The sequence below is a fragment of the Caretta caretta genome, chromosome 4 (assembly GCF_965140235.1).
Source record: "Caretta caretta isolate rCarCar2 chromosome 4, rCarCar1.hap1, whole genome shotgun sequence".
Lineage (NCBI taxonomy): Eukaryota > Metazoa > Chordata > Testudines > Cheloniidae > Caretta > Caretta caretta.
This window is the reverse complement of record NC_134209.1, coordinates 149,145,469-149,173,444: the sequence shown is the minus strand read 5'-3', so window position 1 is coordinate 149,173,444 and position 27,976 is coordinate 149,145,469. Positions and strand designations below refer to the sequence as shown.

Below are 27,976 nucleotides of genomic sequence, written 5' to 3'. Positions count from 1 at the left end.
CCAAAGTGACCACTCTCCCTACAATGTGCATGATAATCAAGGTGGGCCATTTCCAGCACAAATCCAGGTTTTCTCACACACACCCCCCCACCCCCATACACACACAAACTCACTCTCCTGCTGGTAATAGCTCATCCAAACTGACCACTCTCCAAGTTTAAATCCAAGTTAAACCAGAACATCGGGGGGGGCGGGGGGCGGGGTAGGAAAAAACAAGCTACCTTGCATAATGACTTAGCCACTCCCAGTCTCTATTTAAGCCTAAATTAATAGTATCCAATTTGCAAATGAATTCCAATTCAGCAGTTTCTCGCTGGAGTCTGGATTTGAAAAAAACTTCAAATCCAGACTCCAGCGAGAAACTGCTGAATTGGAATTCATTTGCAAATTGGATACTATTAATTTAGGCTTAAATAGAGACTGGGAGTGGCTAAGTCATTATGCAAGGTAGCCTATTTCCCCCCCCCAGATGTTCCTACCCCCCCCCCCCCAGATGTTCTGGTTTAACTTGGATTTAAACTTGGAGAGTGGTCAGTTTGGATGAGCTATTACCAGCAGGAGAGTGAGTTTGTGTGTGTATGGGGGTGGGGGGGGTGTGAGAAAACCTGGATTTGTGCTGGAAATGGCCCACCTTGATTATCATGCACATTGTAGGGAGAGTGGTCACTTTGGATGAGCTATTACCAGCAGGATAGTGAGTTTGTGTGTGTGGTTTTTGGGAGGGGGGTGAGGGGGTGAGAGAACCTGGATTTGTGCAGGAAATGGCCCACCTTGATTATCATGCACATTGTGTAAAGAGTTGTCACTTTAGATGGGCTATCACCAGCAGGAGAGTGAATTTGTGTGTGGGGGGTGGAGGGTGAGAAAACCTGGATTTGTGCTGGAAATGGCCCAACCTGATGATCACTTTAGATAAGCTATTACCAGCAGGACAGTGGGGTGGGAGGAGGTATTGTTTCATATTCTCTGTGTGTATATAAAGTCTGCTGCAGTTTCCACGGTATGCATCCAATGAAGTGAGCTGTAGCTCACGAAAGCTCATGCTCAAATAAATTGGTTAGTCTCTAAGGTGCCACAAGTACTCCTTTTCTTTTTTTAAAATATTGCTTCCTCAGAGGGGCAGTAGGTGCTGAGATCAATCTTGAGTAGGTTATATCAGTTTGGGGAGGATCAGTCCCTAAACTGATCCGCAGTTGTGTGAAGAAAAAAAAAAAAAAGAAAAAGTTGTAATATCAAAATGATAGGGTTCTTATATTTATTTGGAGGGGAAGAGGACATATCTAGAGAGCTCCTTGTTCAAGTGACCTCAAATGTGGACCAGTAAGTCTACCATAGACGTCCAGAAGGCACTGCAATTTTCATGACAATCCAATCAAACATGGATTTTACATAACTTAGAAAAATCAGGTATTAAACATTAAGCTAGTCTCATCCTTAACGATAGTGGGGCTAGCTCCACCAGAATGATTCACTGGGGACTGAACAGCTCAGGGGATTGGTAATGGGATATGGAGCCTTCAGGTGCTTGGTTCAGGTTCACTACAGTCCAATAGTGACTGAAGGCTGTTTGGCAGTCTTAACCCAATTCCTAGCTGGCAAATCTCCACCTTACAAATGGACTTTCTTGATGTCTGTCTCAGCAGAAAGGTTGAGGGCTCAACGGTTCATGGAATCTGAACTAGAGGTGGTACCACCAGATCCAGGCTGAGAAACAGTGGCAATGGGATATGCCAAGGACCAAGTGCATTGGCACGGTCTGTGAGATAACTATTCTGAGGATACTCAGAAGACTGCAGGATTATTAGACTGGTACCTTTTCATAGAATCATAAGAGTGGAAAGGTGTGGACTCCGTCTATAAGGGTGTAAATGCTCTTTGACCTGTGTCTTTTCAGCATTTAATGACAGAGCTGATTAGACTCAAGAGTCATAGAATCATAGGACTGGAAGGGACCTTGAGACATCAGCTAGTCCACTCCCCTGCACTCATGGCAGGACTAAGGATTATCTAGACCAGACAGGTGTTTGTCTAACCTGCTCTTAAAAATTTCCAATGATGGAGATTCCACAACATCCCTGAGCAATTTATTTCAGTGCTTAAGTTTTTCCTAATGTCCAACCTAAACCGCCCTTGTTGCACTCTAAGCCCATTACTTCTTGTCCTATCCTCAAAGGTTAAGGAGAATAATTTTTCTCACTCCTTCTTGTAACAACTTTTTATGTTCTTGAAAACTGTTGTGTCCCCTCTCAGTTCTCTCTTTCCAGAGAGAAACAAACCCAATTTTTTCAATCTTCCCTCATAGGTCATGTTCCTCCTGAGCAAGCAATGGTTTTGACCTCACAAAAAGAAGTTTGCTTCACTGAACTTCATGCTGACTTTATAGAAAGCATGCTCATGAATCATTAGCTGATGTTTCCTTAGTGGCAAGTCAATGGGCCAGCAAAGGATTAAAATCCTGAAAAAACATCACAGCGATTTCATTCGTCAGAGGCACACAAGCCTTTTTCTTAGCTTTTTATGAGGCAAACACCTTTGAACAGCTGCTTGGTTTTTGCATCATGCTGAATATTATTATATAAAGACACTTGTGGGCCACCTCCTGATCCACTGAAGCCCATCGTGGTTTTGCAATAGGATTTGGCCCTCCAGGATGTAGAGGGTTCTCCTGCCCTAGTGAAGAGCGATGGATCATGACTAAGAATGTCTTCTTTTGAAGTTGCTCTTTTAAAAATGCCTTTGGAAGGCACTTATAGGTCAGTGGAGCAACTCCAGATTTACGCTGGTGTAACTGACAGCAGAATTTATCAGGGGATTTTTGAAGGTGGTCAGGGGCCCAGTTTTATGGGTCATAGATTCCAAGGACAGAAAGGACCATTCTGATCATCTAGTCTGACCTCCTGTATAACACAAGCCATAGAACTTCCCCAAAATAATTCCTAGAGCAGATCTTTTAGACTGAGAAACATCCAATTTAAAGGTTTCAGAATCGCAGCCATGTTAGTCTGTATTCGCAAAAAGAAAAGGAGGACTTGTGGCACCTTAGAGACTAACCAATTTATTTGAGCAAATAAATTAGTTAGTCTCTAAGGTGCCACAAATACTCCTTTTCTTTTTACCCAATTTAAAATGATTTAAAAATGGTCAGTGATGGAGAATCCACCACACTCCCTGGTAAATTGTTCCAATGGTTAATTACCCTCCCTGTTAAAAACGCACGCTTTATTTCCAGTACAAATTCTTTGAGCTTCAACTTCCAGCTATTGGAGCATGTTTTATCTTTCTCTGCTAGACTGAAAAGCCTATTATTAAATATTTGTTCCCTATGTAGGTACTCAGAGACTGTGATCAAGTCGTTCCTTAACCTTCTCTTTGTTAAGCTAAATCAATTGAGCTCTTTGACTCCATCACTATCAGGCATGTTTCTAAACCTTTAATCATACTCATGACTCTTCTCTGAACCCTCTCCAATTTATCAACATTCTTCTTAAACTGTGGGCACCAGAACTGGAAACAGTGTTCCAGGTACAGAGGTAAAACAACCTCTCCTACTCAAGATTCCCTTATTTATGCATCCAAGGATATAGAAAGAGGAACTGTAGGAAGGTGCTGCCCAGCATCATGCTCAGCATGCGTTCTCCTCCAGAAAACCATGCAGGCATATTTAAATTGCAACTACAGTCAATATATAAATCAGGGGTGGGCAAACTACAGGCCACAGGGTGGGCAAACTACAGCTCTGAGTGACGTGGTTAAGCCAATCATTGTAGCCAGCGTTAGGTTGACTGAAGAATTCCTCCGTTGACCTAGCTACCGCCTCTCAGAAAGGCAAGTCCTAACTACAGCAACAGGAGAACCCCTCCCATCGCTGTCGTGAGCGTCTACACTGAAGCGCTAGGTGGTGCAACTGCGACTGTGCCTCTGGAGCGTTTCTAATGAAGAGTCAGTGAATTTCACCTCTGTGCAGAGAACCAGCACAAGCAGCATGCACCACTTACATCCCTCTTCGACATCACAATCCCTGATCTGAAGTGGAGCACGTGTCCTGTGCTGACACACTGCACAGCAGTGGATTTAACCTAAGCAAGGTTCAGATCTGATCTGCTGAGTACAAAAAGGTGGTTCTTCTAGCGGACAGCACCACAAACTCAACCCAGCAGAGCTGGATTTCCAGATCCTCTTTCTGCCACTTATGCAATCACTGGTAAATTATTATAGCTGACGATTCTACTGATGATACACAAGGCAGACTAGAATCCAGCTGACTCTACCGTATTCAATCTCCAGTGAGAGATAACGGGAACAAGAAACTTTTTGTCAGTGTAAAACCCGCAGACAGGACAGTGAATAAACACAGACAGCAGATCTGCTGAGTAAGAAGGTATCTTTCAGATATGCGAGCATGATCCCACTTTGGACCTAAGTATGGGGGCTGAGGATGCTCAGAATCATGCAGAGTTGAGCCCTTAATACTGATGTAGGGAGAGACAGAGCTTCTTTGTTCAGACAGAGCATAAGGGAAGAGATAAAACACAGCCTTTCTGAATGCAACTTGACTCTTAATTCTTATTTAACTTTTGCTTTATTATAAGCTTTCTTAAATGAAGGGCCTCTCCTGCAGTGTGTTAACAGTCTGTCTACGTTAATGTCACATGGAATAAATTAGGCTTATAAAAATATCTGCCGATCCCTATTGCTTTCTCTGATGGGGCTTAATTACATAGCAATTTAAAGTATTATTCCAATCATTTTAATCTCACACTTTTCAGAAAATAGGCATGTCGCCCACCAAGAGGTTTCACATAGTCTCAACTGCAAGAATAGCTGGGCCTGACCTCAGCAGTGCAATGTTTTCTGCTTATTAGGAAAGTTTGAAATTTGTTGCTGGGAAAATTATTTTGTCATAAGAATTCCCTTGTCTTTAAGGCTTATGTGCAATGTTAACTAAGGGTTGAAGCCTAGATTTCTGTGTGACAGATGCACTAAAAGTATGTAAAATTAGTAGATTTTGGATAGATCACCACAGGGCAGCATGGCCTAGTGAATTTGAACAGATACATGCAGAGCGTGGAAATCCTCAATTCTAATCCCAGCTCTGCCACTTGCTTAACATCAGAGTTTACTCATTTGAAATGTAATTATATCATAATGTAATACCAATTACCTACCTCATGGTGCGGATGAGTTAATATCTGACGCCCTCAAAAATGCAAGGCACTCAATAAATATTAAGAATCTACATCAGAGTCAGATTTAATCTCATAATTTTGTAATGCATAAATGTCAAAGCTGCAATAATCATCATCTTCATAGCACCTTTCATTCTAACAAAGCCCCAAACTCTTCATAAACTTTACCAATGGACGATACAAAACTATGGGTCAAGCTCATCCATGACACAATTCCATTTGGCTTTCCCATGCAGAGGAATCACTTGGCTGAACATCAAAATACAGCCACCTCTGGGATTGAATGCTGCAACTGCCTAGCAATACAAAACAGTTTAGAAAAGGAAATGGAAAATATCCATCTGAAATCGCTGTGGAATTAATAATAATCTTCGCAGTTCTCATTAGAAAGCTCATTTGTCCATTTCTTCCCTCTGATACTGGGCTCCTCCAAGACAAACAACAATCCTTGTGTTCCATGAGAAGAACTCCAGGCCCGAAAAATGTAGCCATCTGTCAGCAGGAAAGGGCTTTCTACATAAGGCTGTGTTCTACCTTTTACTTTTCCAGCCATTAGATTTCATTCTCCATTTAGAGTATAAAACAGAACAGAATGGTTTTTTATATTTACACTCTAAATATTTCAGAGCAGTGAGTCAGACACCAATTTCATAGACAAACAAAGCAGATTGTATGTGCTTAGGGGTTCTTTATGTGATCCTAGATATTAATATTTGTTTTACTGAGAAAGAGATTAGCCAAGAGAAAAGAGTTAATGTTGCTCCATGATGTGCTGCAGAGGGTTCATGGGAGCTTCAGTATACTGTAATTCCATCCAAAAAACGAGAGAGATGATCAGGGCAATTTCCCTTTCTGGGAATCTGCTAAACAATCCCTGAGAGATCATCATGATATGATAGGTTTAACTAGCATGGTTTCTGCAGAGGCAAGTAATGTCTCATTAACTTATTGGAAGTCTTTGAAGGTGTCAGTAATGAGGTGGATAACGGAGAACCAGTTGACATAATTTATTTAAAGTTCCTAAAGGCCTTTGACAAGGTCCCTCCATAAGAGTCCACTAAAGAAGGTAAGTAATCATGGGATGGGGCGTGGCGGGTCAAGTTTATCATGGAGCAAATTTGGCTAGATGGCAGAAAGCAAAGAGAAGGAATGAATGGTTAATTTTAATCATGAAAAAAGGTTAACAGCCTGGGGACAGGGGGTTTAATGGTCCCATATTAGGTCCAATGTTTAATATATTTATAAACAATTTGGGAAAAGGGGAGAATAGTAAGGGGGAAAAATTTGTAACTGACACAACTACTATGTTAGTCAAGTACAGGGAAGACTAAGGCTATGTCTACACTACAGCCTATGTTGTCATAACTTACGTCGCTCAGGGGTGTGAATAAACCACCCTGCTGAGCAACATAAGTTACACTGATATAAGCGCTCATGTGCCCAGCGCTAAGCCGACGGGAGAGCTCTCTCCTGTCGGCATAGAGCGTCTTCACCGGATGAACTGCACCACTGCAGCGTGGTACCCATAGACATGCCCTAAGAAATGTCAAAGGGCCTTAACCAAGCCAGGTGACTGGGCAACAAGATGGCAGATGAAATTCAATCTTGACACATGAAAAGTAATGCACATTGGAAGGAAAAATCTGAGCTCCTCATACACCTTCCAGGATTCTCAATTAATTGTATCCGCGTTGGAAAAGGACCTAGGTGTCATTGTGTACAGGTCAGTGATGACCTCTGCTCAACGCACAGCTGTGGTCAAAAAAAGCCAGAAAGATGTTAGGATGGATAAGGGATGGGATGGAGAATAATACAGAGACTATTCTAATGCCATTATACGAATCAGTGATGCACTTTCACACTTTGTGCAGTACTGGTCACCGTATCTCAAAACAGGACACTGCAGAATTAGAGGGGTTTCAGAAATAGGTGATAAGAATTATTAGAGGCATGGAAAAGCTCTCAAATTAAGAGAGAGCTTTTAAAAATAGATTGGGATGGATTATCTTAGAAAAGAGAAGACCAACAGAAGACTCAATAAAATATACAAAATAAAGACTGGCCTTAAGAAGGTAGCACAGATTCTGCTTTCACAGTCTCATGACGCAAGAACAAAGGGACATTCAAAAAAATCCTAGGCAATAAACTCCCAAATGATAAAGTAAAATATTGTTTCAGACAGAGCATATTTACCCTGTGGAACTCACGGTCACAGAATGTCAGCGAGGCCAAGAACTTAGACTGATTCAAAGGGGGATTGGATATTTCTATAGAGAACAAGACTCCCCAGAGTTGTAATAGTTAGTGCTTTAAAAGGTTTCAGAGGGGTCGCCGTGTTAGTCTGTATCAGCAAAAACAACGAGGAGTCCTTGTGGCACCTTAGAAACTAACACATTTATTTGGGCATAAGCTTTCGTGGGCTAGAACCCACTTCATCAGATGCATGGAGTGAAAAATACAGTAGGCAGGTATAAATATACAGCACATGAAAAGATGGGATTTGCCTTATCAAGTGGGGGGTCAGTGCTAATGAGGCCACTTCACTCAGGGCGGATGTGGCCCATTCCCAACAGTTGACAAGAAGGGGTGAATATTAACAGAGGGGAAATTAATACTTTAAAAGAGAGCTTTGCAGCTTCAGGGTTCAAGCCCATCTCTAATTCTGAGGAGGTAGGAGGAAACCTTAACCATGGGGAGGACAGGGTGGGTTCCTATTGAGAGTCTTTGTTTTTTCACATCCTCATTAACAAAGAAAACTAAGAACTTCTGCATAAGGTTGATAACATAAAGGAAATTAAACTATGAAATTTCTCTTTACAGTTGAAAAAAGAAAACTTTTTTGCTGCACCTCTTGGGCCCAGTTCTGATCTCACCAAAAATGAGTTCAATGAGTTCAATCAAGTCACTCCCAATGTGAGTGTTGCAGAGAATACACAGCAATGCACAGTGGAAATTTATCCCCCCCGCCCCCAGTGTGCATTACTTCACATTTATCAACAGTGAATTTAATGTTAAAGAACAACAGCATCAAGCCTTAATTTGTAGTAATTTTTCTATTTCCACATGCATGCTCATGTTCTCTTTAAATACCAATTCAAGCGTTAGCGAAAGCCATTGAATTGACAAATAACAGCATCTCTTTCGCCCTGCTTGATCTTGCTCACAGACATCCTCATGAGACTGTAAACCTCTCTCTTGCTACTAGGTTATTTCTTCAGACTGCATCCGATGAAGTGAGCTGTAGCTCATGAAAGCTTATGCTCAAATAAATTGGTTAGTCTCTAAGGTGCCACAAGTACTCCTTTTCTTTTTGCGAATACAGACTAACACGGCTGTTACTCTGAAACCTCTTCGGACTGTGTTCCACATCAAGGACGCTGCCTTTTGAAAACTGGATTTCATATTTCATCCAAACCTGTGTTTTTATAAGTGAAGCTATAAAATTCGATTTTATGGCATGAGAACAGCAGTTTTATTCTTTGCGGTTCTCTTAGACAGGAATCCAAAGAGAACTTGGGTGAACTATCCAATAGCTTTATGTCTTTGAATGAAACTGATCAATTCTGGAAAAAAGACAGACATTTAAAACTCTGCCGGGCATGTTTTCAGTATGGTGAGCAAAGAACTGGATCCAGACTGCCACTGACTTTAACGGACAGTTCAGCTGCCAGTGCTCTGCATAATGCGCTGAAATTAAATTTACATCCCTGGCTGCATTTGCCACACACAAAAAAAGTGTGAATTTTCTATCGTGTCATCCCCTAGACAGAAGCGTGCACCTTTGTTTAAGATCCACCAACTGAAATATATCTTTTGGGGAAAATAATCTTTAAGGTCAATAATCCTATGAAATATTAAATGCAAACAAATGTTAACGTCAATCTCAATGCAAAATTAAATGCACATAAATTATGTAAAATTGGAGTGTTTTTATAACCAGGAAAGTCACTATGTAACAATGCCAACTTCTTACTCAGAATATGTGCTAGCTGCCCTGTGCTTACTCAGAGTTATACCATCTGACTTTAATGGCATAATATCTTTTTACAACATTTTATTACTCCGGTGAGCATCACAATGCCAACACTGCTGTACAGTGGGGAGTGAGTTATTTCTATTCTGGCTCTTGCTGCATCAGTAGAATTGTTAACCAACCTCCAATTGCAGAATCTCTATTCCAGGTGACAATGCACAAGCCAGAAAAGACCAAGGTTGACTTTCAGATCCTGGATGAATTTGTGGGACTGTCAGTTAGAAAATAGAAAAAGGTTTTACCTGTAAACTAAATAAGTGTCATCTGAAGACACAGAGATGATCAACAAGGAACTTCATAGTGCCATTTGTACAAGAGTCATTTCTCAGAGTACAGACACACTTTTAGGTTTCCACAGCAACCTTAAAAATGACCTCTAACAGATTTTATTTATTTATTTGGACTTGTGCCCTTTACTGCTCCTCTGATGTGTAAAGGCTTGAAAAGGTTTTTTGTTAAGTTTGTTTGCGGGAGTTTTTCTACTTAGAAATACAAGGAATGTCAAGTCTGGTCTTCCCTTTTTGCTGAAGAATCTCTGGGAGGTCTTGGAGATGTTTATTGTGAGCTCTTCTACTTTAATTGAAAGGACAGGGGAAATTGGCTCTGAATTTCATGGTTTTTGTGCAATTACAGCCTCATCCTGAATGGTAGAAAGCACCTTCAGCTCTCACTGAAGTCAAAAGGAACTGAGCATGCTTTGCACTCGACAGATTTGGGCCCTCAAAACAATGCTAATGTTATATCTGTGGACTCTCTTGCACTTCTGCATTTCTCTTTCCTTCTCTCTTTTAAACCAAATCTATCAAATAAGCAGCATCTTAGAGATTAAACAATGTAAATACATTACCTCAGTAACAAAGAGAGTGCGGGGGTCAACGATGTCCAAGAAGTGCCTGAATCGGCCATAAAACGAAGTCTGGAGGACAGAAAGAAAGAGAGTTAGACAAGACGGTCCTTTGTAAAGCAGAAAGGCATTTTATTGTTATTTCCTCTGGAGAACTACATAGTAACTAGGAATGCTATTTACTAAAAAGCTGACAAGATGTCTCTTCTTTATAAACTCTCTATAGTGGACAAGGAGATCATCCAATCTAAGCTTTGAGGCTCTGAACAAGTACATGGATGCCAGATTAAATGACAGTGTCATCAAAATGCAGTTTATTTCCACAACTGAACAGAAATATTTTTCACAATTTAAGGAGGAAAAAGATATTTTTAAACATCCCCCTAGAGTTTTCAACCAGAGCTCCCAATCCTGCAAAGGGCCAGATGTGGGCGCACTGATCCTTTGCAAGATCGGAACCTAATATACTGCAGTCTTGTGCCAGCACATGAGAACCTGGCAGTGAAATGGTTGTGCCCATTTTCATCATCCAAGATGCCAGGTGCAAATTAAACTCTCTAATTTTTAGTAATCTCAGGTGAATCAGAAACACAGTTAAGGGTTTCTTGCTGTTTTTTCTAAAATAAGTTTTAACCCGAAAGTACTGAGTGCTTTACAACACCCACACACGGCCCTGGCCTGGAAGATTTTATGCTGCATGAAGCAGTCCATATTGATTTGGCTAATTTGAAGAGCCTGATGAGTACATGTAAGGATTGAAATGGTTTTTCAAGTCTCTAAACTTGATTAATGAAGGCCAGGATGCACAAGCTTTTCCTAACCAATTACCATCTTGGTCCCTTGCTATTTTAGATGACTGCAGGCAAGCTTTAACTGGGCATCTTTACCTTGCGTTTTTCATTATCACACACTCCTGTACCATGAATTATTACCAGTAAATATTTATATTATAGTAGTACTCAAAGGCCACAATCAGGATTAGAGGCCCTTGTGCTATACAAACACAAAGCATTTATAATCTAAATGACACAAACAGAAAAATCTCTAGCATGTGGATACACATTCAAACAAATGAATATGGTGAAGAATTGGCACAGCTTTGGTGGTTACATATATTGTAATTCCCTCTGAATCGCTTCTGACTCACTCCAGTGCAGAGGAACTCCACTAATTCTGCTCACCTCTGCAGAAAAACAAAACAAAACTATTTTCCAGGGGCACAGATTAGAGTGAATTGGACTTTGAACACTCATTACTAGTCACTTGCACTCTGTAGCGGGTGTCACTGATACTCCTGAGGGCATTCTGCACCAAAAAATTAAAAATTCTGTGCCAAAAAATTAAAATTTTTGCAAAATTCTTGAGGCTCGGTGAAGGGTCTCTGTATGAGGGGATCTGGATGCCTGGGACTTGGGCGGATGGGGGAGCAGCTCCCTGTACAGGGATCCCTCCCTCTGAAGCTGAGGAACGATGGGTGCAGGAAGCAGGGGGGGTTGGGTTGTTTGCAGAGCTTCCTGCAGCTGGGGGAGAAATCTGGGGGTGGGTCTGATCCAGCTCTGGATGCCATGCAGGGGAAGAGAAAATCCTGTCCTCCCCAGCCAAGACGGAACTAGCAGCTTAGCCCACCACATGGTAGGAGCCACCAGCTGTATCTTCCCCAGTCCCACCTCCTGCCCCACAGTGATTTACCTCTCTGCCCTGGGCACCCAAAACATACTGCTGGGGAGGGTCGCATGACCGCTCTTATGGCTTCCCTTTGCTTCCCCATCAGAAAGTTATTTTTCTGCGGGGAAGCAAAGAAATCTGCAGGGGACATAAATTCTGAGCATGTGCAGTATTCCCCCAGGAGTACACTGAGAAGCACTTGTATCCAAAGAACACAGCACTTGTTGAATGATTTGGCAGCTCCTGATGCTGGTAGTTGTCATGAGTATGGCATATTGAAAACTGCATTAAAATTATGAGCTGTCACTTTGAACCCTAAGGGGTTGTCTGGTCCTGCTTGCAAGGTAGGGAGTTATGTAGGGAAGTGTGCAATTTGTGTCCTCAGCAGTTTGCAGACAGACAGCCTAGTGTAAGTAGGGTTGCCAACTGACTAATCGCATAAACCCAAACACCCTTGCCCTGCCCTGTGCCTAGGAGCCATAGGGACGTGCTGGTCACTTCCGGGAGCCGCGCAGAGCCAGGGCAAGTAGGGAGCCTTAGCCCCACTCCACTACCAACCGGACTTTGGCCTATTAAAATCTCCTGGATTGCCTTTAATAGTCACTGGGAGATTGAGGCCAATTCCAGGAGACTCCCTGCCAATCTGCAAGGGTTGACAACCCCAAGTGTAAGTGGGACGAGTTGTACCTCTCTGTTTTGGGGTTCTTGTGTGTTATTCTAAGAAATAAAGTAGTGTCATGTTGCAACTTTCTAGCAAGAGTATTTTATGTTTTCATCTCACTTCTCTGTTTGTATGCTGTGAAAAATCCTTTGCTTTAAAGGAGATAGTCAACTACTCACCAAAGTGCACCCCATGCAGAGACAGACAGACTGCCAACTCCCAGCCATTCCCCCCACTGCTCTTAGTCAAGGAAGCCAAAGAAAGAGGAAAAAGAAGGATAAGGTCTAATTGGCTCCTGAGCTTGGTATCCACTTTCTATTCTATTCGACAGGTTTCAGAGGAACAGCCGTGTTAGTCTGTATTCGCAAAAAGAAAAGGAGTACTTGTGGCACCTTAGAGACTAACCAATTTATTTGAGCATGAGCTTTCGTGAGCTACAGCTACATCTGATGAAGTGAGCTGTAGCTCACGAAAGCTCATGCTCAAATAAATTGGTTAGTCTCTAAGGTGCCACAAGTCCTCCTTTTCTTTATTCTATTCGAGGCAGGGCTGGTAGTGCTGCTGTCTTTAGCTCAGGTTACCTAACACTTTCCATTGTAAGACCCTGTTTTCAGTTGTTCGTAATTTTGCCAACCTTTTACCATTTGGACGGACGTTTTCCATGGCAGGTGTATGCCTCAGACTGATTAACAATTCAGCAGTTTTTCAGAATGAGGTTAGGGAAAAACTGGCTGTTTCACCCATGTTAAAAAATTCTTCAGTTTCGATGAGGAGCTCCAGCACCCCCAGGCTTTGGAGCAGGGACCTGAAATATGGCAGGGAGCTTGCCCCGATGTCAGGGATGTGCTTTTTGATAACCCCATGAAAGTCTGCCACATGTAGCCAAGTTATGAGCCTCTCAAAATCGCAGTTCACACATACTCAGTAGAAAGTTATTACAAATTGACAGATAAATTCTCCAAACATTCCATCTGCCCTGAGCCTGCTCCAGCCTGGGGCCACAAGGGCTGAATAAGACTCTCTCACATAATTGCACCCCCCATCTATTATGGGTTTGCTGTAGTGCTAAGCACAAGAACTGAAAGCAGGGAAGCTGTTTCTTCTGTGCTCTTAATGCCCTAGCTAAGTCAATGAAAGCTGTGCTGTTAACACAAATTGCTAGAAAATGCTAAACTCTCTAGGGAAAAGAAAAATCAGGTCATAGATATCACATATTGGGCACGCAAAATTAATGGGCACGTTTGACCTTAATCTCTATTGTGCCCCAGTTCCCCATCTGTAAAACAAATAATAATGCCACCTCTCCTCAGAGGGGTGGTTTGAAGGTAAATTCATTGTTTATGAAGCACTTGGAGGCTATCATGATGAGCACCATATATGAGCCCACGAGGAAGTTAATATTTCTGTTTTCAGAGCAGGCTTCGAATAGTGTGCAGCAAATAAGGCCTGGGGCCACACGCTGACCATATAGGATAAAACAAAATATTGAATAGCTGCTCATTAAGTGAGCACCATCTACCCTGTACACTGAATGAGACAAGAGTGCTGTGGAAAAATAGATTATGGTCATGTCATTAAAGAGTATTGTAAGACATACGCATGAGAGGGGCAAATTAAGGTTGCAGAGGCAACATTAATTCTAGCATTTCCTAATTGTAGAGTGCTTAGACTTTACAACATTAACTTCATTTTAAAGTTCTTAGACACCCTCATCACCATAGTATGAGTGCTTTGCAGTAGTGGATTAATTGACATGATTAACATCTATCACAGGGGTGGGCAAACTTTTTGGCCCGAGGGCCACATTGGGGTCGCGAAACTGTATGGAGGGCTGGGTAGGGAAGGTTGTGCCTCCCCATACAGCCTGGCCCCTGCCCCCTATCCGCTCCCTCCCACTTCCCACCCCCTAACTGGCCCCCTCAGAACCCCTGACCTATCCAACCCCCCCTGCTCCTTGTCCCCTGACCACCTTCTCCCGGGACCCCCCGCCCCTAACCGCCCCCCCGAACCCCACCCCCATCCAACCCTCCCCTGCCCCCTAGCCACACCCCCGCCCTCTGACAGCCCCCCCAGGACTCCCATGCCTATCCAACCCCCCCTGCTCCCCGTCCCCTGACTGCCCCCTGGAACCCCCTGCTCCTTACCCAACCCCCCCCACTCCCTGCCCCCTTACCAAACTGCTCAGAGCAGCAGGAGCTCACAGTCCCACCGGAGCCAGCCACACCGCCCGCGCTGCCCGGTAGGAGCAGCAGGCCAGAGCGCTGGCAGCGCGGCATGGCAGGGGAGGGGCCGGGGGCCAGGGAGCTCAGGAGCCGGGCAGGACAGTCCCACAGGATGTAGCCCACAGGCCACAGTTTGCCCACCTCTGATCTATCATGTGTGGCGCTCTCTCTCTCTCTCACACACACACACACATTATCTTATCCTGAAGGCTCCCACTCTGTGGTTTCCTACTTTTTCCCCACTGCCCCTCCTTTTGGTTTTGTCAAACAAAACTTTAACAAGCAACGGAGACATTCAGAAGAGCCTCAAGATTCAAGATCCTCAAGATTCAAACACGAACAGAGGAGGTATCTGGACCTGACATCTCCTTTGCCTTGCAGTTAGTGTTGTTATTTAAACCTGTGCAAAGTAAGTGTGAAGTGAAATGCTATCAGGTAGTGTTTTACACCCACTTTGTGAAGTTGTAACGAGTGCAAGACAGGGGAGAATCAAGCCCTTCTGTGCTTGTTGGTTAACATTTGTATCATCCAATACTGAGCATTGTTATGAAACATATGGTTTTATTGTATAATAAAGTACAAGAGACCAAAATCCTGTGTCTACAGGAAGAGGACAGAATAGTCTCTGGTAGATTTGTTTGGGGGTGGGGTTCTCCAACTTCATGGAATTCCCAAGATCTATAGGAAAATTCTACTGCTCTTCCTGCCTCTCCAGAGGGTAACCCCCTAGGAGTCAGGCTGCCCCTGCCTTCCAACCTGCTCTTGTGCCACAGACACCCACAATCCTGAAGAGACTCAAAAGGTCTGGACTGGAAACCAGTTAGAATTAATGCTGACACAAACATCACTGATTCCTAGAGGCATTGCCTCGGGGCTTGCCGGGGATGAGGCTACATAGAACCCCACCCCCAAAATGCACACACACTTCCCGAAATCAAATGCTCTCCCTCTGACAGATGGCTGATCATTTGAGTGGTTTTTCCTGCTCCTTTCATTCCTTCTTCTGAAAGATTTGAGGGGGATAATCCAGTCCATGTCTTCCCCAGCCACAGACACAGGCAATGAGAGGGCAACGGCTCTGCTGTTCTGGGCTAAGGCCCGAAACGGAGACTGAGGGCTAGTCTACACTAGAAACACTACAGCGGCGCAGCTGCAACGCCTCTGGTGAAGACACTCTATGCTGATGGAGAGAGCTCTCCCGGCGGCATAAGAAAATCACCTCTACGAGAGGCAGTAGCTATGTTGGCGGGAGCAGCTTTCCTACTAACATAGCGTTGTTCACATCGGCGCTTAAATCGGTGTAACTTACATCACACAGGAGGGTGCCTTATTCACACCCCTGAGTGACATAAGTTATACCAACATAACCTGTAGTGTAGACAAGCCCTAATTCTCCTGAATTTCCAATTATTTGGGGAGGTAGGTTTCCAACTAATAGGATCAGCCACAGTTTTGTGGCAATTAATTTTTCCTAATGAAGTAATGTGTTTGGAACCTATGGCTACCGGCCTGGTTTGCACACAGATGTTAATTTCAATCACATCCCACGTTAATGCCTTGTTAAAGCTAGGGATAGTCGTGTAAGGCAAGTACAAGCTATGTTATTAGCAAACATTTCACTCTGCTGTCTCTAAACCAAATTTCTTCAAACAAGACAACAGCACTAAACCTCATTCACTCCCACGTCCAGGCCAAGTTTTTAAAGAGCAGCTTTGTTAATCAGGCATCTGAAAAAAAAATGTAATTGGTGAAAAACACTTCCTCCTCTCTCCTGATTCTCTCCCTCTCACACACACGCAAGCTTGGCTCTCTCACAAACAACCAAAATGCTTAAAAAATTATATTTTTTCATAAAAATAAAACTTGGCTTTGGAAAGAGAAGCAACATGAGAAGAAGCGTGGTGTTGGTCAGGTTAGAGGAAAGGAATTCTAATTCCCAGGCCCAAGCCCTATGGCCAAAGGCTTTGGGAAAAATCACTTTACTTCTCCATACCTCTGTTTCCCCATGTTTAATATGAAGATAGTCCTTTTCTACTACACAGACTGTTCTGAGGCTTAATTCACTTATTGGAAAACCATATGGATGGAAGTTGCTACACAGTGCTGACAGTGGTCTAAAAAAAAAGTGAGAGGTCTATCATAATCTGGGAGCAGCAACTTTGCTAAGACAGTACTTAAAATGCTCCCACACTTTAAACCAGAGGTTCTCAAAACAAAATTTTTGGTGGCCTCAGAATGAGACCACCAACTCCTGCTGGTGGCCACTCTGACAAATTTCCCTAAAATATTTAATTGACTTTAGGAAAAACAAATAAATATGCACATATACATGCCCAAATCATTGTAAAATTTATGCAGGGGGTTTCTGCAGACTAAATAATAAAAATAATATACAGTTGTATGTTAGTGCTCCTGGCCCTGCTGCCTCCCCTCTCCTCCACAGATCCTCCCCTGGCCCCTGCTGCCTCCACCCACTCCCCTAGGCTCCCCACAGGCCCCTCTGCTTCCTCCCCCCTATTGCCCTGAGCTCCCTTCCATGGCCTCACAACCCAGGCTCACCCCACTCCTTGCCTCTTGACCATGGCGCCCAGTAAGACTGGTCCTGCTGAAGCCCCGTTCCCCCGGGCTGATGCCTAGAACCAGAGCCCCATGGCTGGAGCTGGTGGGAGGCGGGGAGCTGAAGCCCAACCCGCCTCTGGAGCCTCCTGGAGTCTCATAGCTTTGCCCCTTCCCCCGTCTCTACCCAGGAGGTTGTCATGGCCACAGGAAAACCCCACACTGTGGCTGCATTTGAAAAACGCTGCTTTAAACACTAGTGCTACAGAAGCACACGTGTATATTATATAAGAAAGAGAGAAATATCAGCATAAAGAGTACTTCTTTCACAAAATAATAAGCCGGATCTTAAAAATTCTCCTCTCCTTGCCACTGGTGAATGGGAAGCTTTCCCTTTCAGGTGAAGGGGTAAAATCCACAAATTTCTGCAAAATTTAAGCTTTCATTTTTGAAAAAGGTACATTTCTAACATTCATGGTGGTGAAGGGAACCTTCCAAGCATGAACTGTATGTGAATTAAGGCAGCGTTCTCTTCTTGAGGCTGTAGACAGACAGTTCTGTTGCCTCTGTGTCTGCTCAAGCTATCCCAAGAAGCAGGAGACTAAGGTTGTGCCTGCGTGACAAGCCTGGGTGTGAATCTACAGTGCACCATTTGTCACACAGTAACATCATGCGTGGACACTGCAACAGTCCCCTGAAAGTCCTGGAGTGCCGCTTAGCAGCCTACCATTTGAAAGCATAGTTGTGAAGCTGCAGCGAAAGTCCTGGAGTGTGCCGTAGCAGTGTCCACACAGGATGTTCCTGTGTGGCAAGCTAGTGTGCTGTAGATTCACACCCAGGCTTGCCAGGCCTCATCATACAAACACAGCCTTTAATTGACACGACTTCACTGCTGGTATCCAGAAACCTGTGTGCAGAAGTAAAACTGACAGCAATCATGTAAGTTTCACTTTGCTGCTATGGTAGGGTCTGTTGCCCCTGGACCTTACTAGGTGCTTTCTCATCTTGCATATCAGCTTCTGGTTAGTAGGTTTAATCTCTTAGTTAGACTGTATCTGATAAATGTTTCAAGTTCTGCAGAAGCAACAAAGGACGTATCCACTTATAAGCATCTACGCCTAAATCAAAACACTAGATCCAAACCTTCCTCAAACATTGGAGCAGTTCAAATTCTGATCAAAATTTTGTATCCCAAAGCCCATCTCTATTTTTAGTCAGTGTGCCTTCTCAAACATAACTACTTGTAGCAAATATGTCCATACATTATGCATCTGGTCTCTTATTCAAATTCAAGTGAAAGCCTAGAGCACTGCATGAAAAGCTAAGGGATAAATAGCTGAGAAGTAGCAAGGCATTTTGCAGATTGACTACCACAGACCAACAAAATCGGTTCTCAAAGAGAGTCTCTTAGGCATTTTTGGAAATAGAAAAGGTTCAGAGCCACAACTTCTAATAGAATTATGAAGATTCCAACCAAAGAGCTCCTAAACACCTTTGCTTTTAATTATACATTGACATTTAACACTGCTTACTTGCCATACAGCGTTCACTGAATGATGCAACACTTTGCCATCACTTTTATTCACAATTAAACAAGACACTGCATCTCATAAAGAAAACAATGCCTTTTTTCAGTCATTTATTAAGGCCTTAATGCTGCAGCCTTTGAGCAGCCAAAGCTCCCACTTAAGTCAAAGAGATCTGTGGCTGCATTCGGATGGCAAGTGTGGTATTAATTTAATTGGACCTAGAGACATAGGCCACAATTGGTAGTTCTATCTGCTTAGTTCACCTTGTAAATAGGTTCAGTGGTCAAATTAGTTCCAACAACAGTACTTTTAAAATATATTGCTGGTTTTATTGTGATCAGTTTTTCAGTTTGATCCCGAAGTCTGTAAACTATCTAATACTGTTCCTCTTACTCTTCCTATCAGACTCTTCAAACATTGCCATTAATAAAGCAAATCATTTTAACACATTTACATGAGACAAAGCACATCAGACATATTTTTCAACAAGATTTCCCTTATTCTTCCCGCCACATTAACTAAAAACCTACTAGTAATTTGGGATTGGTCATTCAAGCTGTGACACCATTTTTACCAGTGAGAAGACTAGGCCTCTGGGAACTTTGATCAAACAAACAAACAAATGGGGGTTGTTGATTAATCAGTGCTGCTAATGAGCTAAACGGTCACTCTAGTATCTTCGAGTCTTGTCCTTGGGAAAGTGAAAGGCCCCTTACGGAAATATGCCACTGTCCTAGTGGCAACCAATGAACAGCAAGAAAAGCCAAGAGCAAATCCTAACAACACTTTTAAAGTTATACAGTGTGAAAATGGGGTCACGAGCACACAACCTGGCCCAAAATAAGGACTCCTGCTGCCACATAAAAGCAGAGAGAAGCCTCAGGCCTGATCTATGCTACAAAATTATGACAGCCTGGATACGTAGGTCAAGAGTGTGGTTGTGGAAAAAATCATCTCCCTCAGCGAACATAGCTGTGCCAGCAAAACCCCCAGTGTAGATGCAATTATGTCAACAGAAGAGCACTTCTGCTGGCATAGCTAGTGTCCTTTGGGGAGGAGATGTTTTCCAGCAGAATGACTCTTGGGGGTTTACACTGCGTCTACACTAGGGGGCTCTGTAGTGTAGACATGGCCTCAGACCCAACATGTTCTAAACAGGAGACATTGCTTGTGAATCAGTGTTATTTGGGCCTCACTCATTACTGCTTCTCCCCTGGCTCTCTGCAAACACACTCTCTTGCCCACTGTTTTGACAGATTCCAAAACTTATGAGGTGGTTTGATTTTTGTGTTTCTTTCAGATACTCATCCAATTAACTCTAGTTATGAAAACTCATTAACAGAATTCCCCACTAAGCATACACTATTCACTGCTCCATTGTGTCCTCCACTTGACTCTACTTCTTCACCTCTTCACTGCTAGACGTGTAGGTTTATCGCTTCCTCCATGTCTCCCTATTTCTTCCTCTCTCTGCCCCCCTTTTAATTCAAGATTCTCTCCCCTTCGTCTTCGATACTCCAGGGATTGCATATGTGTGATAAGATGTTGTGCCTACAGTCAACCAGAAATGCGGGTGCATGGTACTTCTAGCTTCTTTGAGGCTTGAGTTGAACGTACTGCCTTCTGCTGCAATCCCAACATCTCATAACTCAGATGAAAGTGCAGGTTCAAATTTGAACTCTGAGGTGCTGACTAGACAACAGAGGCAACTTCCTCTTGTATTGTTTGTTCTTCTCAGTCCCTACAGAGCAACTCCTGAAGCCCAAGAGGCCTGGAGTATATTGCACCACCTGTAGATAGGACACCCCCAGTAGCACTTCAAAGGAGCAGAGTGAAACTGATGAGGACAATCCTTGTCTGTTTCACTCTGTTCCTGCCAGCTCTGCTAGGGATGAACTGCCTTTGGCAGCAAAGGCGTGAACCTCCTCTGCTAATCTTTCAGAGTCCATCTGCATATTCTGCAAGGAGGGAGGGATAGCGCAGAGTTAGAAATTTTATCTAATGGAGGCTGCTGCAACAGAATGATAGGGGTTTGGTGTCCTTCTCCATTCCAACTGCTCTCCCAAACACTCCACAGTGACTCCACAGTCAGCTAGAGAATACCTTTAACTGAAAATATAAGATGTTTCTTTTATTAATAGGATTATTTCCAAGGGCCTAAAGTTCTGGCTGGCAGATTCCTTAGGAAATGACTGCGTAGATATTTCTCCCATATTTCTACATAAGGAGTAGAGTTTAAAAAGCAAGACACTTGCAAATTTACTTGACCTTCAGATGTCCTCAGGTACCATAAAAGTATGCATACAGCCTCTGATTCTTTTAACAGCTGTTGTAGTAAACAGTTCACTGGAAGAAAACTGAATAACACAAATTTGCTGTGATTAATTGAGGCTATTTTGGTACCAGTTCTCACCAGCCTGAAAGCAGGGTTCAGTTCTAAAAAGTGGCTAGGAATATTAAATCCTCTGTATAGCACAGCAGTTCATAGGGAGCGAGAGAGTACATTACAGCTCCATTTCAATTAAGTCACTGTGCTGTAGGCCATGTGAGAGCCAGCTGACTTCAAGATAAGTACAAGAATGAAAATACTTCTTACAGGCTCAGGAAATTCAGGAAGAGGAGAGGAGGTTAACAGGCAACTGTAACTTTTGATTGTCACCTTAAATTTAAATGAAAGTGAAAACTGACATTTCTTAAACTATATACACTGTAAACGTATATAAACGAACTGGACAGCTTGGAGGATTGGTAATGGAAGACAGGACTTGCCAACCTCTAGAGTTGTACCAGTTTAACGTAAGGTATCATTTTAAAGTGATTTAATTAAAACAGTGCAGAAGGCCGAGTGGACATGTTTATTCTGGTTTCAGCAAGACTTATTTCAGTTTAGTTTAAATAGATTAGGAAGAAGTTTGAGATAAAACAAATTATGCCATCAACCCAAAATAAGAGTGTCCACATAGGAAGCTGAACTAATTTAATTAAAATGGTGTAAGACAGGGCCAGAAAGCCTTTCATCTCTTGCTCTCTGGTACAAATCCAGCCCAAATCGGTAGTTTTTAAACATGGGATTAACATCCTTTGGCCCTGTACACACACACACACACACATGCAGCAGCTACGCTGTATTGCAGATACCGATTTTGCTCCACTCAGGTTTGAACTGTGTTTAAACATGGTTTTAAGCATGGTCCTTTGGCCAGTGAAGATGGGGCCTCAGGTGCAAAGCAAAGCAGCTTGACAGCCAAACACATCTCATGGCAGAGGATTTTAAAACAAGACAAGGTGGTCCTTGAAGAAGACCTCTTCCCTCAATGGCTCTTAAGGAGCCCTAGAGGAGGCAGAAGGCCCTCATTCGCTGAACACTTTCAAAATGGAAAGTGTTAATTTAGGCAGCCTGAGTAGGAACTGACCTTTCATATAATGTGTTTGACAGCCCCAGTTATTTCTGCTTGGCGAAAGATCTACACCTTATCTAAAACCTTGCCAAGCATGTCTCCACATCTGTTTTGATAGGGGCAAATTAATTAACTTTGCAAAGAACAGCAGCTGAGAAACCATGTAAAATCAGGATAAGCTTGTCTGCCCCTAATGTTTCAGGTCTAACACTTACTGCATTTCAATCCTGCAAAGAGAAAGGGGAAATCTCTAGCATCGGGGAAGCCCGGACATGGCTTCAATTCATTGTGGGTTTCCCTAATGACAAGGAGATGATTCTAGATCATGCAGAGGGTCTCTCTCTCAAGATTCTGTAACTTCTGTATTGCTTCATTTATTTTAAGAAGGGGCTTCTTTTGCCAAAGAGGCCAAATAACCTTGATTTGAAGGCAACTAAGAAATAAAAAAATGTTTGTGTGACCCGAGACGCTTTTAATGCCAGCCAGCAAGGGATTACAAGAATATCCTAATTCTGGTTCACCAAAAGAACGTCACAAGGAGTTTCAGACGAATGCCAGGCTCACACTGGTCATGAATATTGTTGTGAAATGTGCAGACACTATGTAAAGAGTTATGTATGTATACTGAAAACACGTTCCTAGATTCTGTATTCCAGCGGAGGTGGACAAATAGACTTCCTGACAGATAAAAGTTGTTTATTCACCAGCCTCTCTGTCAGAATGTAAATTAAGCACTGTAAGTGAACACAAGGGAGGCATATTTACATACAGAGAGACATGAAGTCAACAGGGAAGAGCACAGCATGGAAAGAGATACCCTTATCAGGAGATACACTTCAAAGGTTTGCTGGACTCTATGTGGGGAACAAAGAAGACACCCGATCCTCTTGCATCTAGGAAGTAAATGGGCAGTGCATTTACATTCATAAAAACGGGATCTCAACGAGCCTGGGCTGAAAATGCTGGCAAAGGCTTTGGGTGAGATAAACTTCATTAGACAGGAAGTTAACCTAACAGTAACAGTTAAGTTTAGTCTCTAGAAAGCATATTATGATTCTATTTTATATGTAACCTTTTGTTTCCATTACCCTTTCTCATTATCTCTTGAATCTTTGACAATGAACTTATTGTTTTCACTATAAATATATCTCTGTGCTGTGGTATTAAGCAAGGAGCTGACCCTGCACTGAATCATACAAACCAATGTGTGCACTGTTCCCTTGGGGTCAGTGGACCTGGTATTTCTGTGAGCATTTGGAGACGAAGGGGCTGGACGCTACAGGTGAATGCTTCAAAGGGACTCAGGGACTGGAGTGTGCTATTTTTACCCTGAAAGGCAAGGTAAGGGCTGGCATAGCCACCCAAGCACTCTGCTCTGGGCTAACAGGCTGGAGGTGTCAGGGAGCAGACACCCAGTTAAGAACAAGCAAGTCTCCTTCATTCTGAATGCAGAGGGGTAACAAGTCCTGTACCCTGGAAACCATCCCAGTGAGAGACTTGACAGAGACTTAGCACAATCCTGAGGAAAGTAGCTGAAGTGATTCAGGGGAAATGGGACAGATTTCGTCATTTATAACTGTACCAGTGGGCATGGAAATTTTCAACAAGTCGCCCTAAATGTTGTGTTAAATCACTTTCTCCGGACTCTGGGAAACAACGGGAAGCATGAAACCATCCTACCTCGCATAAATCAATCCCCACAAAATGCAAGTGTTTCCCTCCAAGGTTTTGTTCCTAGCAGGCAGCTTTTCCTTGCTTTTCTCCTCAAGGACAAAGATTCTTAATATAGCTCAACTGAATTTTTCACAGCCCTTGTTTGACTCAGATCTCCTCTTAAAGGGCCACAGGATTGTTTCTAGCCACCATTTCTGTGAAGAAACAGAACAATGTGATCCTAAAGTAGTATTATTAGAATTTAGATAGCAACATAAGTCTCCCTGGTGTGTTATAAAACAAGTAAAGATAAAAGTGCCATATCAATCAGATCCCTACACCAAGGATCTTCTAGACCAGTCCAAATGTCACACAGCAGTTGATGACAATAAACAAAGAATTTGGGAACACACACTCCTTTGGTCAGTACCAGGGGGCTGAGGGAGAAGAGGAGGGGATTTCATTGAACAGTTGATATAAAAAGAGTGTTTGCTTTTTAAGACACATTACTTTCCCCCCTAGGTTATCACGTTCATTTAGTCATGGTGAAAAAAGTGCCAGCATGCTTGCCCTAGAAACTGAGAGTATGTCTACACTACAAGCACACAGTGGCAGCTCTGCAGCTATGCCACTATAGTGTAGACACTTGCTACAGCGACAGAAGGGGTTTTTCTGTTGCTGTAGTAAATCCACCCCCGCAAGAGGTGGTTGCTAGGTTGACGGAAGAATTATTCTGTCAACCTAGTGGTGTCTACACTGGGGCTTAGGTCAGCGTAACTATGTCCCTGAGCAAAGTAGCTAGGTCAACTTAAGTTTTAGTCCTCTAACTTCACAACAGGGGATAACATGGGCAGCAGCCCCACCAGCTTATGCTGAACTGGAGTGAAGTCCAACACAGGTCTTGTCAATACTAGATCTTTCCTTTCCCCCTAGAATTTCCCCTTGCTGATGCAATGGAAGCACTAATGTAGACATGCTACCAGCATTTTTAACCTTCATGTCATCTATTTAGATCCACTCTAAGCAGGATTATTCAACATTTTGGTTAAAGCAATAGCATCGGGTCTGCATTCGTGCTCATACTGTTGTTCCCATTCATGGAACTCCACTGGTTAGCAACAAGAATAGGAAACACTAAGGGAAAAGATCTAGTCACTTAGCAATGAGAGAAGTCTACATTCCTATTCAAAGCTTGGTCTCTGTCTAGCTGTCACAGAACTTTTGCTGATATGGTAGCTTGTCTCCTGGGATGCGGATGAGACCCATGACCTGAACAGACATGTTAAAATGTGTATGTGATTGTTAACGTCCTGCCCTACCCATTCCAGATTGATTTCTTTTTTTTTGTTTTTTTAAAAAGCACTGTTACAAATGATGATCGCTCCTTAATGAACAAAATGCTCCTGGGTCTGTGCCTGAAGCCCTGCCAAGCCTGGCTAATATCATCTGTGTTGACTGTATAGTGTCTCCTCCTTCTGTCCAGTTAAAAAGCTCTGTCTGGTCAATTTGAACATCCCTTGACTTATTGAGACAAGCAGGTTATTAGCACAATGAAATAGCCCCTCGCTGCACATTATTTCTCACTGTACTTCCCCAACTCTCCTGACTCAGTGTCCTCTGCCTTAACCACAAGCCCACCCTTCCTTCAGTAGGTAGACAGGTAAGTAGTAAGGTAGGTTTGCTTCCCACCAAGCACTAAACTTTACATTATGTCTCTGAGTCCCTAAAAGCAGATAGGCTGCCTTAGTTCCAGGGAAGCTGCCATCTACAATTAGCAAGTCAACTGTCTGGCAACTTTGCTGTCACACTGAGATCCTGTCCAGATCTCAGCAGGATAGTGAAAACGTCTCCTTGGAAGCGTTATGGCCTTTAGGACAAATTCCCAATAATCTGGTGTGGGAAGGGAGGAAACATATTAACAAGCAAACTCTTGTGATTAACTTTTTGTTTGTTAGCTAGAAGCACATGAATTGAAAACCAGATCTGACATCTCGGTCCAGTGCTTTCATGTTCACTTCAATGAAAGAAACCAACAATTGTTGGAGCAGATTACATAAACTGCCACCATCCCAAAGAACTAGAGTATGTGGTTATATTTCACTGGACAAGATTTGGGCAAGTTCTTTGTGGGCCAAGCCATGGCCAAGAATGGTCCACACAACAAAATCCCCACAATCTCTTAATGGAGGAGCAGCCAGAATGCAAAACGGAATTGGGGGCCTAATAGCTCCAAAATTTGCACTCACTTTTCATGACTCTACATGAAAATTTCAAAAGGAAGGGCACGTTGACCAAACCTAGTCTACTGTGCACATCTACAAGTTTCCTAACCACCAGTATTTACCTAACTCGTGTCATCTCTGGAGCAGTTACAGTATTGTACACATACAGCTGCCAAGAAAGCATTTTTAGACAAAAAGAACAGGAGTACTTGTGGCACCTTAGAGACTAACCAATTTATTTGAGCATAAGCTTTTGTGAGCTACATCCGATGAAGTGAGCTGTAGCTCACGAAAGCTTATGCTCAAATAAATTGGTTAGTCTCTAAGGTGCCACAAGTACTCCTTTTCTTTTTGCGAATACAGACTAACACGGCTGTTACTCTGAAACCTGTCATTTTTAGACATAAATCCTTTATTTGACAAACCATAACAGTGATCGTACAAGTAAGTAATTAGACTGTTAAATGGCCATTTGAGTCAATGGACAAGAGAAACTACTTCAGAGCAGTTACAAGTAGTTATTTTAAATGGGATCAAAATTCCTCCCTACCCTTCATAGAATCATAGAATATCAGGGTTGGAAGGGACCTCAGGAGGTCATCTAGTCCAACTCCCTGCTCAAAGGCAGGACCCATCCCCAATTAAATCATCCCAGCCAGGGCTTTGTCAAGCCTGACCTTAAAAACTTTTAAGGAAGGAGATTCCACCACCTCTCTAGGCAACGCATTCCAGTGTTTCACCACCCTCCTAGTGAAAAAGTTTTTCCTAATATCCAACCTAAACCTCCCCCACTGCAACTTGAGACCATTACTCCTTGTCCTGTCCTCTTCTACCACTGAGAATAGTCTAGAACCATCCTCTCTGGAACCACCTCTCAGGTAGTTGAAAGCAGCTATCAAATCCCCCCTCATTCTTCTCTTCCGCAGACTAAACAATCCCAGTTCCCTCAGCCTCTCCTCATAAATCTTCCTGGAGAGAATCCAGAAAACTCAGCAGAATGTTCACCATATCAGGTCTTGCCTTCACTAGCCTCCCTAAGGACGTTTCCTCTCTTTTATGCCGATGCAGCTGCATTTTTATCACGTTTTGTAGACCTGCTCTGGGCAGAGATAGCTGACATGATGATGAAGATGCCGATGCCTTATCTATTGACACTCCTGCTCCCACCACTGCAGTTGTGTCAATGCTATTGCACTGGGTTGGCGATTTCCCAACCAATCTCCCTCTGCATACACAGCCCATTGCACATCTGTGTTGAACTTCAACCCAGGCAGTATAAAAATAAAGAAATCAACAGAACTATCACACGGAAACACGGGCAAACGTTTTAGCAAAGGAGTGTTTTAAAGTCAAGGTGGGAGAAACAAAATGTCATTTCATTCTATAATAATCCACTCCTTCAAGGAAGCGCCTCGCTATTGTGTAACTATCAGCCTTATACAGAGATCTGTGCATAAGCGGATTTTTATTACATCCAATATTTACTTTTCTGAACTGTCTCCATATCTTAAAAAAAAAAAAAGGCCGATAAGCTGTGAAACGGGTTTCCGCCTTTCAAAATAACCCGATTCTTGTCTGCGCTGCAAAAGAAAAGTCAGACACGTCTCAAAGTTGTTCTCCCCTATAGAGGACCCAAAAGACCCTTCGTGGACCATGAATTATGAGCAACCACAGGGCAGCAGGGCTCAGGCGGGCGGAGCTCACGCACCCCACTGCCGGATTTCAGAGCCCGGCCAAGGGGGGAGCCGGACCCTCCGCCAGCCCCCGCAGTCCTGCGCTGGCAGTCCCACCCAGCGCCCGCAGCGGAGAGGCAGGGGGAGCCTTCGCTTTCCACGCAGGGCAGAGAGGCGGCACCTCTTCCCGCGGCCGCCCCGGGGCGTACGCGGCCCCGTCCGGCCCAGGCGGGGGCTCGAACCCGCGGAACCAGGCTCCGCATCCCGAAGCCACAAGCATCAACCACAAACCCCGCCACAGAGCCACGGGAGGGAGGGGCGGGGCGCACGGGCA

General features: G+C 43.3%; 1 protein-coding gene across 4 annotated transcripts in view; it reads right to left on the bottom strand.

Moving 5' to 3' along the window:
• SFXN5 (sideroflexin 5) overlaps window positions 1-27,976 on the bottom strand; it is a 175,960-nt gene that overhangs the window by 147,640 nt on the left and 344 nt on the right. For all 4 annotated transcript variants that reach the window (XR_012668249.1, XR_007356156.2, XM_048846425.2 and 1 more), the window contains exon 2: window positions 10,067-10,135. Coding sequence is in view for 2 of the 4 variants with exons in the window: in XM_048846425.2 (XP_048702382.1) it covers window positions 10,067-10,135 (69 nt within the window). In the remaining 2 variants the exon portion in view is untranslated. The remainder of the gene's footprint in view (window positions 1-10,066; window positions 10,136-27,976) is intronic.